This window comes from Hippichthys cyanospilos, chromosome 5 (genome assembly GCF_059441005.1).
Source record: "Hippichthys cyanospilos isolate Australia breed blue-spotted pipefish chromosome 5, RoL_Hcya_1.0, whole genome shotgun sequence".
Lineage (NCBI taxonomy): Eukaryota > Metazoa > Chordata > Actinopteri > Syngnathiformes > Syngnathidae > Hippichthys > Hippichthys cyanospilos.
In genome coordinates, this window is record NC_142373.1 from 19286329 (window position 1) to 19299018 (window position 12690).

The 12690-nt window shown below is 39.7% G+C and overlaps 1 protein-coding gene across 2 annotated transcripts; it reads left to right on the forward strand.

The window, feature by feature from the left end:
• The first annotated feature begins 2674 nt into the window (after positions 1 to 2674).
• spopla (speckle type BTB/POZ protein like a) lies at positions 2675 to 11332 on the forward strand. 2 transcript variants are annotated; one of them, XM_088415973.1, is made up of 12 exons: positions 2675 to 2840; positions 3880 to 3963; positions 5165 to 5278; positions 5378 to 5499; positions 5689 to 5840; positions 5939 to 6066; positions 6279 to 6456; positions 7043 to 7098; positions 7180 to 7302; positions 8662 to 8804; positions 8918 to 8971; positions 10049 to 11332. In XM_088415973.1, the coding sequence occupies exons 3-12, from the start codon at positions 5201 to 5203 to the stop codon at positions 10191 to 10193; spliced, it is 1179 nt and encodes a 392-aa protein (XP_088272099.1). In that variant the 5' UTR covers positions 2675 to 2840; positions 3880 to 3963; positions 5165 to 5200; the 3' UTR covers positions 10194 to 11332. The 2 variants fall into 2 exon arrangements, with proteins under 2 accessions (XP_088272099.1, XP_088272100.1); XM_088415974.1 differs by lacking the exon at positions 2675 to 2840 and adding an exon at positions 2947 to 3090.
• Positions 11333 to 12690: the final 1358 nt, after the last annotated feature.

Here is a 12690-nt window from a genome sequence, read left to right on the forward strand (position 1 = left end):
TAGCTACACTTGGGATTTTCATCTGTCACACAAAGTAACACATCAAGAGTTTGCTTTACATGTTTCGTATAAAAGCGAACATGCAATAATGGATAGAGATGATGAACCAGCCTAAAGTACAAAAATGAGCTAGATTTTTTTCAATAAATGAAAAACCTGAAATGTTTTATGGTTCTAGTAATGTTAATGCTTTACGATTAACAGTGATGTGCTTGTACTTTTTTGGACAGTATTAAACTTGATATTTAAGTACTTTCCACAGTGTAATATCTGCAATATAAATTATGTTTGTCACATTGGCAATTTAATTTCTTATGGCATTGTTCTTATCGTGTCGCGCCATCTTGCAGCTCAAGCAGTGGGCCACGAAACATGCATCCATCCATCATTCTGACCGCTCGCCCTCACGAGGCTCGCGGCTGATTACGATTACTCCAACAGCATGAATAACGGGGCCAAAAACAGCCGTTTTACTGACTTTAAAATGCAAAGCGGCAGTGACATACCACTCTCACCAACACACTATCGAATCAGTCCCCATGGGAACCAAGTATTAATACCAATGGATCCGCCCGTGGGTGAATTATTTACTACTGACATTGACTGTCCGGCTGTGTGCTCCCAAACACACATTTTTGGCTAATGCAATATTTCCAACATGGTTAAACACTCAAAAAAAAGTTGAATTTTCATGATATGGCCCATTTAAAATTGAATAAAAACAAAAAAATCATTAAACTTATATAAATACATACCATGATTTTATTGGTCCGGCCCACTTGGTAATAGGTTTTCCTCTATGCGGCCAGCAAGCTAAAACGAGATTGACACCCCTGCTCTATGACATTGAAACTAGGAATGATCTTTTACTGTCTGTTTTGTTTTTGTTCGTTCGTTTGTTTGTTTGTTTTGCTACAGATCTTGTACTGTATTAGACGAGATTATACGAGAAAGTGAAGAGGTACACAATGTTGTATCTTGTATAAAATGCAGTGGAGAGTGTATTTATTTGTTACCTTGGGCCGTCACTGGGGATTACTGGATTTAATACACCTCTAAATACCACGACACTCATGTTGCAATTATAAAAAACATCAATACTTACTGTATATGAATTCGCCGCAGACATCATAAGGTGGATTTAAAGATCAATATTTATCCAATAACATGACAAAAACATACATTATGTAATTAAATACCTCATACTTGCCAGCGATGTTGATTATTAAAGATATTTATTTATTATTGCATGGTGGCAGTGAAGTAACTTTATTAGATGGAGCAGTATATTGAACAATTCTTCAAGAAGAGGCTTCAAGCTGTTCAATTTCACTCCCAGTTAGTTTATTGTCAAACTAAACATCAAAGACATCTACAATACTTTAAAAGGTCTTCTCTGTTGACGTAAACACCATCAAAAACACTGACCTATGTTGAAATAGTAATAATCAATTGCCTTTATTTAATAGATTTTCTCCTGGCAGTCCATCTTCCAGTAGTGTCTATGTTACCTTTTTTGTCCAATCATGCATAATATGAAGGTGATACACCTCACACATCTAATTGTTTACGGTAGAGTTAAAAAACAACAACAAAAACAACAGTTAACAACAAATAACAAATGGTAAAGTTAATATATTAACGCTCATATCTAAACCAAAGGTTTGACAAGTAATATGACCTTATTTCACTCCAAGGGCACCATATATTCTGCATATATACATTTGATTTGTGTACCAATATTTTGTGTCTTAGAATAAAAAAGACTACCTGTCTGCAGGAATGCCACCCACCTTGCCATGGGTGACATTCATCATGAGTTTGTTGAGATATACTGTACAAATACCAGGCTGGACACCAATTTTGATTTTAAATTAGTCAAGAAGAACAACTTTCTTTTATAGCTAGAAGTATGATTTTCTTGTTCATATAAAGTGGAGCTGTTTATGTCCATCTTTCTGCCACACTTTCTTTACAGAGGCATATTGAGAATTATTACAAATGCAGCATTTAAAATACTTCATTATACTACATCCTTTTAGGTCGGTCATCACTTGCTACACTTAGTTATACTTTTAGAGATATCATTCTTGATGGACTTCATTTTCCAGTTCGATAGACGTTTTGATTAATTGTTTTGATCTTTATTATGTTTAGACTCGTGATATTTTCCAGCCATACCCAGTTACCTAAGGAAAACGCTCATCGAAACTGATCAAAATATCAAATTTAAAACAAATGTGTTTTTGTATTGGAACTGACTGTTCAAGAACCTATGCAATGTGGAGAATTTTTCGGAGGCTTACACCTTTGTAGTTATGTTAGGGTTTGACGTCGGGCAAACCTTTGGTGACGACGTGGACGATTTCTTAAGAGAGGAACAACCTGGACAATAACTTTCATCAGCACCCTTCTAATGCTCGCCGAGGTATGGAGCCCAACTCATGCAAAGCGTTTCATGCTTTTGTATAAATCGTTTGAGATGGTTAAATGAACTAGTTTCAAAGTAAAAAAAAAATATTTGTGATGATAGACGGAAAAATGTCTCAAGTATGTTATATTTTTGTTGCAGTTTGATTACATTAATAAGATTGTAGAAAAAAACTCGTATGTTTACACGTTTGGCAGACTCTTGGTGTCACGCATGCGCGGTAGACACCACCTAGCCTGTTAAGCTAACCAGCTCAGCCTCAGTAAGCTAGCCCAGATATAAATTAGACAAAGAAACCTTGTGAAGAGTCTCTCTGAAAAAGAGTCCAAAGTGCCGGATGGTGGCAGGAGCGCCTGTGACACTAAGCGACATACCTCACTCGATACATACGGAAGTATGAAATTGAAAGGTACGCCGTCACGGTGAATTTTCCAACTTTTTTGGCAGTCGATGTACATATTAGCTATGGCTAGCTGCTCGTTAGCCGACGTTGTTTTCCCAGCAACATATTGCAACGAAACGTGAAGGCTTAAGTTAGCTCGCTCGGCTAACATTCTGTCAAAAGATCTGCATAGGCCCTTTGTAAAATTAACCGGAGTCGATTTTACACCCGAATTCTTTGCTGGCGTGCCGCGCGACAGGAATATCGATGTGCATGTGTACGTGTTCACGTAAAAAAACAAACGTTTCGTTAATGTTTGTGTTAAGCTAGCCGATTGTTGTTAGCCGTTTTTGCTGTCGAAAGCTAACGAGTATACAACATCACCCTTGCCAGTGAGAACTTAAATGCTAGTTTGGATTAAGTACTAAAGCGCTAGTTGGGAGACTTGCTCATCTTTACCCGTGTTAATACTGCTTTTACAGCAGTCTTTTTTTTATTATTATTATTTCGAAACAAGGTGTCGTGTTTTAAGGGCGTTAATGATAGGAAATACGTGGGACAATATCGATTGAAAACGATGGTGACACCTGATGTAGTGTCATTTCAGTCGTTGGGGAAAGAATTTAGCTTGTTAACCATCCAGTATCTCAAATAAATTAGGATTATTCTATGTCAGAAAAATGTCTTCATTCAATTCTAACAGGCTAGATACCAGTGGCAGTAGCATCGTTGTTGTTTGAATGACAAAGCAATTAGATAGAATCTAAACTATGCTTCCTCTTGTCCAAACCTATCCAGTTTCGTGTTTTTACTTTTCACCCATTAAGTTTTGTTTCACCATCTTAAAATGTAAATGATAATTAATAATGCAAGGTATTCACAACTTAAAGTAACAACATAAATTAAAGATAGCTACTGGTTTTACATCATTTATTTTTGGTTGTTTCCTATTTCATGAGAATTGAAACCACATTCAAGTACTTGTACTAGTGATGTAAATGCTCAAATTATTCCCAATTAGAGTTGCTAGGTGATTTCCAAGTCCTCAACTCTGGTTTCCTTGTAGGCTGGAACATGAAGATGGGACCATGAAGTAACCTGTGAAAAACTAAACTCATATCATCTTTTATATACTTCAAACTGCTAAGAGGTGAGCCTTTCAATCACATTTCCAAAATTGACTGCAGTGCTACACTGAATGTTTGTTTTTGTACAATATACCACAAAATTTAACCAAAGTTTGGGGAAACTAGCAAACTTGTGTTTGCATTCACTTGTGTTGTCTGCTTCTATTAATACCGCGTGTTGGCTTGTGTCCTGCAAACAGTCAAGAACAGTCAGACAACCTGTTCGATCAGTACTGTGAGAGCGATTATGGTATCACAACAGTGAGTTACAAAATGTATGCGGCAGCACATTATCTTTTGTTGATCACATGCTCTGGTAACTATGGCATACACTCCATCGAGTCTGTTATAAATTATCCATTGGGACGCTCGTAAGAGACAGGAACTGTTGTCCAGAGCCACATCAACATACGCTCCCTCCTGCGGAAGCAATGATTTATTTTGAAGTTGGAAAGGTTCGACCCGACTCATGTGCTTTTAATTTGCAAATATTTTGGCAAGGTCGCCTTATCTCACCTGTATTACTCTACATGGAAACAAACGCACGAGAGAGCTGGGGGGTGAGTTTGGCTTTGGAATGTTTTTCCTTGATGGAGACATGGAACAACTGAGGCAAGCACTTTGACGACTTATGCAATATTGCATTTTTGAACACTTAAAGAAGCCCGTATCATGAAATGTCAACGTTTTGTAGATTTTAAATATGTTATGATGTTAACTTCTCACCCTAAACACCCCCAAAGTGCTGTTTTCTTTCATTGATGAATTCCGACAAATTCTATGCTTATTCAGTGCACCCAGCTCCGGGCCCACCCGAGAATCTTATCCGAGGAGAGGTTGACGTTTTTCTACTTTTGGTTTCATTACGGAGTGGAAAGGAGAGATTTTGCATGAGTCGGTTTAGTTAACAGTAACGTTTGTTTATTAGTTGGAAAGTTTTACTGCAGAAAACGTCTAAGTGGCAAACGTGTGTTCGAGAGCACACAGCGAGATAACGTTTGTAGTACATGTCACCTATTGTTATAAGTAGCGGTTTCCTCAGTAGACCTATTTGATGAGTTGCTGACAGGATGGTTCTACCTTACTTTATATCTGAGCTGTTCCATTAAGTGTAAATAAGCAGCCAATATGTTTATTCATTTATGAAAGCTGGTACTTTTTTAAATTGAATTAATGCACTAATAATAATTAATAATAATAAAAAAAAATACTTGCACTACCTAGAGCTTTTGAGACACGAGCGCTACCTCCAAAGTGGTGATGTCACGGGTTCCCACCCCCCCTCCTCCTGGGGAGATGTCAAGTGGACCTGTGGCAGAAAGCTGGTGTTACACGCAGGTTGGTGCTATTTCTGATGGCTTGTAACTTAAGCTCAGATCCTGTCACTGTGGAGTCATATATACTAAAAACGTTTGTGATTTTTCTTTTGGCACCAAGGTCAAAGTTGTCAAATTTTCCTACATGTGGACCATAAACAACTTTAGCTTTTGCAGAGAAGAAATGGGGGAGGTGCTGAAGAGCTCGACCTTCTCCTCCGGCCCTAACGACAAGATGAAGTGGTCAGTGACCCGTTTTTCACCAGTTTTACAAAATGTTGAGGAATATGCTGAGAATATTAAAGTAACATGCAACAAAGTAAAACTATTATAATTTTATTATTTATTTATTTTTTTGCACCTATGATTCACCAAGAATTGGTGAACGCGTGACTGCTTTTTAAAATCTGATGAATTCTGTTTCCTTGACAGGTGTCTGCGAGTCAACCCAAAGGGACTTGATGACGAAAGCAAAGATTATTTGTCATTGTATTTACTTCTTGTTAGTTGTCCAAAAAGTGAAGTCAGAGCAAAATTCAAGTTTTCCTTGTTAAACGCAAAACGAGAGGAGACAAAAGCGATGGGTGAGTGTGTGCGCCTTGCACATCATGTGCATTTTCCAACTTGGATACATTTTAAAGCCAAACTGTCTCAAAACAACATGCTTTCTTTTTGGTTTCAGAAAGCCAAAGAGCCTACAGGTTTGTTCAAGGCAAAGACTGGGGCTTTAAAAAGTTCATCAGGAGAGATTTCCTCCTGGATGAAGCCAACGGACTTCTACCTGATGACAAACTTACTCTTTTCTGTGAGGTAATTTTTCAACTCCAGCCTTCCCTCCGCACTCTGGGAAATGAAGCATTTTGCTTGTGGGAGGAGTCTTTAATGATCAAATAGTTACAAAGACTTCAGCTATGAGGTTTAAAAAAAAAATTCTGCGCCCAGAAATTATTTAAAAATGGCCATCACACCCAGGTCAACAAAAATTGTATTTCCCCATGTGACGTGTTGCATCTTCTGAGCAGGTCAGTGTTGTCCAGGACTCTGTGAATATTTCCGGCCAGTCCAACATGAACATGCTGAAGGTACCTGAGTGTCAGCTGTCTGATGACCTGGGGAACCTTTGGGAGTGTTCACGCTTCACAGATTGCAGCCTCTACGTGGGAGGGCAGGAGTTCAAAGCCCACAAATCCATCCTAGCAGGTACGGAGGACTTGTTAGCGCGTGGGCCCAAACCGGTTCGCAATTCGACTGCTACGAAGGCAGCATTCGGAGTGTTGCCTTTCAGCGTGTGTAATTGCAGTACCTTCATGTGAAGACGCTTCCTCCCTGCAAACCCATTAGGAAGGAATCTTTTATGGTGCTCTCGAAATGACGCTTTGAGATCATTTAACAAGCAGCCATGACAGAGAAGTGCGGAAAATGGCCCTTGTGGAGACATGCCGTGCTTCTTGTGAATGGCCTGCCTCGCAGAGCCAGGAAGCACCTTGAAAGGCTACCAAGGGTCAGTACCCCCTGGCAGGTTTGAAGCAGCCTGCTTCGGCAAAAGGTGCTAATCCCGCCTGACCCGAATGGCCGTCATCCGGCAGACTGAAAGCCGAGCTGACTATTTCGGCCTGTGTCCATTCGACATGGCGGCAAGCAGCTGCTGTGGTCAGATGGGGGGAAAAGAAGTGGACGACACAGCACTAACTCTGATTTGACACTCTGACAAGTGCTGCACACCGGTAAAGACGTTTTTTGTTGACTGCTGTTATATTTATCGCTCTTGGATCTGTGTCGTTCGCAGCAAGGTCGCCCGTCTTCAATGCCATGTTTGAGCATGAAATGGAAGAGAGTAAAAAGGTACAAAGTGACTCATTACTGTATTTAGAGGCGTTATTTTTATTTTGTCAACTTTTAAAAATCCAATTTTCCTCGTCCCAGAACCGTGTCGATATAAGCGACGTGGACCCCGACGTCTTCAAAGAGATGATGGGTTTCATCTACACAGGGAAGGCCCCGAACCTGGAGAAGATGGCAGACAACCTATTGGCAGCTGCAGACAAAGTAAGCACAAAGCCTGTCATACGTTTCTTGTATTTTTATTCTCTTTCTTTTTGTTTTGCTTTTGTTTATGAATCTGATTAGCTGAGGTTTCCAACAGGAATGAGGGCTCAGTGGTTGTCCTGCTAGACTGGTGTTTGTCAAACTTTACAAAATGCTTATTGCTCAAAGTACAGCTGTCATGACCAACATAAAAACTGAACAACACGCTTAACAGGATGACGCTTATTTCCAAAAGTATTTTTAAGAATGTTTTAACGTAACATTATGCAAATTTTGAACATTAATAAAAGACATACCGTAATTCACCAAATATAAGACCGCAAAATTAGGTGAGCATACTGAAGCAACGTCCCGAGTCCATTCATTTTCACACACGGGAATGTCGCTAAAACCGAGAGGATAATATCAAAGTTGCTGATTGAATTAAGAGTGCCAATTTAGGTAACCAAGCGCTCCGGTTAAAGAACATGGAAATGTTTTCCGTTTGACTCGTTTATTAATTACATTCTATTGGAATATACACAGTCATAAACTTGGTGCAACACGGATGCTGCGCAACTTTGGGTTGGACCTATGCTAAAATGACCTTGAATCGCATCACGAAGAGGAAATACAAGTGCTCCGAGTGCATTCAGTCACACTGGCGAGGCGTTCACTAACCGCTCACAATGTGGTGTCATGCATGGGTGTGAAACCTAAGGGCCAGGGGCCAGTTGTGGCCCGCGGTATCATTACATGTGCCCCGCAAAAGCAAAAATGTACTCTCTTTGGATGTCGAAGTTAGTTATGGTGTATGTGTTCTCTGTCATCATGGGATGTATTTTTACGCTGCAAATGTGGTGTTGAGGTGCCGTGGGGAATATTGTTGTCATTGTACTTCTCACGAGTCATTTTTATCTGCTTGGGCCGGTGCTGAGAGCGTCCAATAAGTGAGGGAGTCTTCAAAATGCATCAGTGAAGGAAAATAATACTTTGAGGGTGTTAAGGGTGAGAAATGAACATTGCATCAATGTTTCGAATCTCCAAAAGGTTGACTTAAGTGAAGATATTCCCACACTATAAATAGAATCCTTTTGAACTAGAAGCATACATAAGCCTAAGTGTAAAATTGATAATAAAAGTAATTTTCAATATGTAATTGTCAGTCCCAGAAAAAAAAATACTGTCGACTGGAACGACTCCAGATTCTCTTTTGGCTCAATGTCTTAATACTTTTGTCAAGGTTTTCCGGTTTAGTAGTAAGTGCATCCCTCCTGTAATCGCGGTGTAGAATCCAGTTTTTTCCAAGTTCTTCGATTGGGCAAAAGCTCCAGTTTGCATCCAGCGGCTCAACGCTTGTCCTCTGTGTGCGCTTTCCAGTACGCTCTGGAACGTCTAAAAGTCATGTGTGAAGAGGCCCTGTGCAACAGCCTCTCGGTGGAGAACGTGGCCGACACCCTCATCCTCGCAGACTTGCACAGCGCCGAGCAGCTCAAAGCGCAAGCCATAGATTTTATCAACAGGCAAGTATCTAAGGGCGGGGGGAGGAGGGAAAAAAAAAACTCCCGTGATGAATTTCTACTGCCATTTCTGTTTACCATCCCGGAATGCTTACCTTTTTATCTCCTTGCCATAGGTGCAGTGTCCTCAGACAGCTGGGCTGTAAAGATGGAAAGAACTGGAATAGCAAGTATGTAATTAGCTGATATGTGACACAAGATGAATAAGGCACTCTTATCTGGGGCCCTCGCAGATGCATTAGAATTCATTGTTTTAGCCCTGGCGGACGGCGCGCTATTTGCCTTTTCACTTTGAGCCGTCCTATCATTGTGTCCAAGTTATTAATAGACTCGTACCTGGAGAAAGCCTGCAAATGGAGCCTTTTCTCCAGTTTTGCATGGGCGGAGGCTCCTCGCCAACTTTGCCTTTCCCGTGAATTTTGATAGTAGGCCGTCTTTTCTGTGCGTATGGCCCACTGGGCCGGAACGCTTGGATTTCAAACATATATAGCGAATCCAAATTTCAAACAGGGTGATATACACAATTACACTCATGACTGAAATGAAAGGTAAAAATTGAATCATTTACTCAGCGATGAAGTTATTTTTTTCGTCTCCCAAGGTGCACTGGATTATAAGGCGCACCTTCAATGAATTGCCTATTTTAAAACTGGTTTTATATATAGGGAGTGGCGCATAGACTAGAAGCTACAGTAGTGGCTGGGCTTGCGCTATGCAGCCACTAGATATACTTATAATAATGTAATATTATTACGATTCAATTATATATTAAACTTATTTTTTTAATCTAATAGCAGCCAAAAAACTTAAAATATATTGTTTTGTTGTTTTTAAAGACAGTTTCTGGATTTGTTTCATAACATTGAACCTTGTTTTACAAAAACATGCCGTGTGCCCACATCAATCACTTCAAAATTAGAGCATGTATAGCGTATCAAAAACGGCATTTATATATATATATATAAAAAAAAAAGTAAAAAATACCTTTATGACTGAAATGCCGAGGTAAAACTGAAGAATTTACAAGTCGTGGTTTTTTTTCCTCCCCCAAAAATGCAAACTCTTGGTTTATGCGCTGTACAAGGCGCACCGTCAGCTTTTGAGACAACTGAAGACTTTTGGGTATGGCCAACAGTGCGGAAAATCCAGTTGTTTGAAACTAAAGTGTGCCTTTTTCATTTTGAGTCACAAAGCGCCTTATATTTGGCGGTGATTGATTTCGAACGCGCGCGCATTTGTGCCGGCAGCCACGCTACGGACATCATGGAGACGGCGGGCTGGAAGTCCATGATCCAGTCGCACCCCCACTTGGTGGCCGAAGCCTTCCGCGCCCTGGCCTCGGCGCAGTGCCCGCCCTTCGGCCCGCCGCGCAAGCGTCTAAAACAGTCGTGACGCCCCGCCGCCGGCTGCGCACCACAAGACTAGTGAGGAGACCACTCTTTTTTTCTTTTTGTTTTTTTTAATTTTGAAATTCCACCAAAACTGAACACACTTGAATAGGGGAAGAGTGGCCCTCCCTCGCCGCCGTCGATGAGGGAGGGGGGGGGGCCGGCACAATGGACTTGATGCCGTTCAGCCGTTCGGGCGGCTGGCGAGTCAAGCGGTCGGCCACTGTTTCTTTTTTTTTTTTTTTTCTGTAATTTTTCAAAATGGCCTTAATATATCTGCCATTGCTCTGGAGTGGCTCCGGAGTTTGATTTAGTCTGTGCCTTGTCACAAAAAAAAGACCAGGCCCCTCCTCCAGGTTGCACTAGTTCCCGTCAATAGTGGTTTTCATATGGAGTTCGATAGGAACGTAACAAAAGGTTGAACTAAATGGGAAATATTATATATTTGTAATGTTGAGCCCGTTTTGTGAGCAGACGTTAAAAAGCGCATGAACAAAGGTCCGTTCTTAACCCTTTTTAAAAAGATGCGTATGCCCCATATTGATGGCACCATTTCTATGTAAATGACAGCTGAAGACCATTGTGCGGGACTGTCGTGTTGCGTCTGTGTGGGGACACAAAAAAAAAAAGTCTTTGGCCCTTTCTGTAAGAAACAAATGTGTGTTGAAGCGGGCCGACGCCCGGACGGCGTCTTCCGTTGTCGACCGGCTTCAATTCAATTGGCGCAAAAAGACGTCAGTATTGCAAATATATATTCTCATGATATTGTGGTTTAGTCCAAGTGGAAAGACTAATGCATGGTCATGTTATTGTCAAAGAAAGTGTCCAAGAACTTTTCTTTAGTTTTGTTTTTTAAACGATGTATTTTCTGACATGATGAAAAGAATTGAATACGTGCAAAACAAACGGTCCTCTTAACATGTTTGGAGACGCGTAGGATGCCGCGCATCACGTCTGCTGGCCGTGTCGTTCTTCGTTCACAAAAATGAGAGCTCGTCCTTTTCGCCCGACACACACCAAACGGGAGCGTTTGTCCAATGAGAGGGCGGCATCTTTCTGTTGAAATGTTTGTTCGGGAGCGGTCGCAAGGACGGTGGCTGCAGGAATGGCTGCGCTAAGCAATTAAAACATTTTCCAACACTGCTTTCTTGTCCTGGTTTTTTCTTCTTCTTCTTTTTTGCTGTCCTACTCGATAGCCTTTCTCACGCAGGGGGCACACAAGGGGGGCTTTGCTAGCCCCTAACCTGAAAAATCACAACACCCTAAACTCAAGAAAGATCGCATTCAAACACTCTAAAAGCCGCAAAAAGATTGCAGCACCCAAATGGTCCCTACAAGGGAACACACTCTCTCCGCTTTATGTCTTACCACACATGATTTAATAAAAATAAAAAGTCCTTCACTCTAAATTGTCACTTTTTTTTTAAGCAAAAAATCCTTACTATACATGGTCATTTTTAGTGGAAAAAAGCCATGCTATACATTCCCATTTGATTGAGAAAATGCTTTACTATACTTGGTCTCTTTTGCAAAAAAACAAAACAAACACCCCCCCCCCCCCCATTTTTTTTTTGTGAAAAAAACATTTTTTAAAGGCCTTACTTTAAACGGTCATTTTTTTTGCAAAAAAAGAGGATCACTATAGATGATATTTAAAAAAGAAAAATGTACTTACTAAATTCCCATGCTATACATGGTTATTGAAAAAAAATCCTCATTATACAGTCAGTTTTTTTTTAGCAAAGTCTTACTCTATGTGTTTTGTTTTAATGAAAAAATGTGTTACTTTACATAGCCGTTTTTTAGTTAAATTAAAAAAAAAAGCCTTACTATATGTGGTCATTTTGTTAAATGCCTTACTTTAAATGCTTTACATGGTTATTTCCCAAAATAATCTTTAAGGGAAAAAAAAAACAACTTACTATACATGATCAGTTTTTTAGGGAAAAAAAAGTCCTAGTCTACATGTTTTTTTTTTAAATGAAGAAATGTGTTACTTTACATACTCGTTTTTTAGTTAAAAAAAAGCCCTACTATACATGTTCTATACATGTACTATAAATGGTCATTAAGGTTTTTTATTTTTTTTAGCCTCACTAAAAAGGATATTTACAAAAAAAATAAACTTATTATACATGGACTTTTTTTTTGGCTATAAACTCCCATGCTATACATGGGTATTTAAAAAAAAATCCTCACTATACAAGGTTGTTTTTTTAAAAAAAAAAAAAAAAGCCTTACTATACATGGTCAGTTTTTTACAAAAATTTTTTTTACTATACATGTTTTGTTTTTTTTTAATCAAAAAATGCCTTACTTTACATGGTTAATTTTAGTTAAAAAAAAATAAAGCCTTACTATACATAAAAAAAAAACTCTCTTTACATCTTTTCTTTTTCCTTGAAAAATTTGCTCCAAACTTTTGCCGGTGAATGTGTTCACTTTCTGTAAAATGAGCGTTGACGGCGGGAATGCTGTCGCGCGCGTGAGCGATTAAAGCG

What these genes read in the sequence shown, in the direction of transcription:
- spopla (XM_088415973.1), top strand. Translation starts at nt 5,201, where the DNA reads ATGTCACGGGTTCCCACCCCCCCTCCTCCTGGGGAGATGTCAAGTGGA. An exon ending in AAAGCTGGTGTTACACGCAG is followed by an intron (nt 5,279 to 5,377) that starts GTTGGTGCTATT and finishes TTTGGCACCAAG; the next exon opens with GTCAAAGTTGTCAAATTTTC. An exon ending in AACTTACTCTTTTCTGTGAG is followed by an intron (nt 6,067 to 6,278) that starts GTAATTTTTCAA and finishes TCTTCTGAGCAG; the next exon opens with GTCAGTGTTGTCCAGGACTC.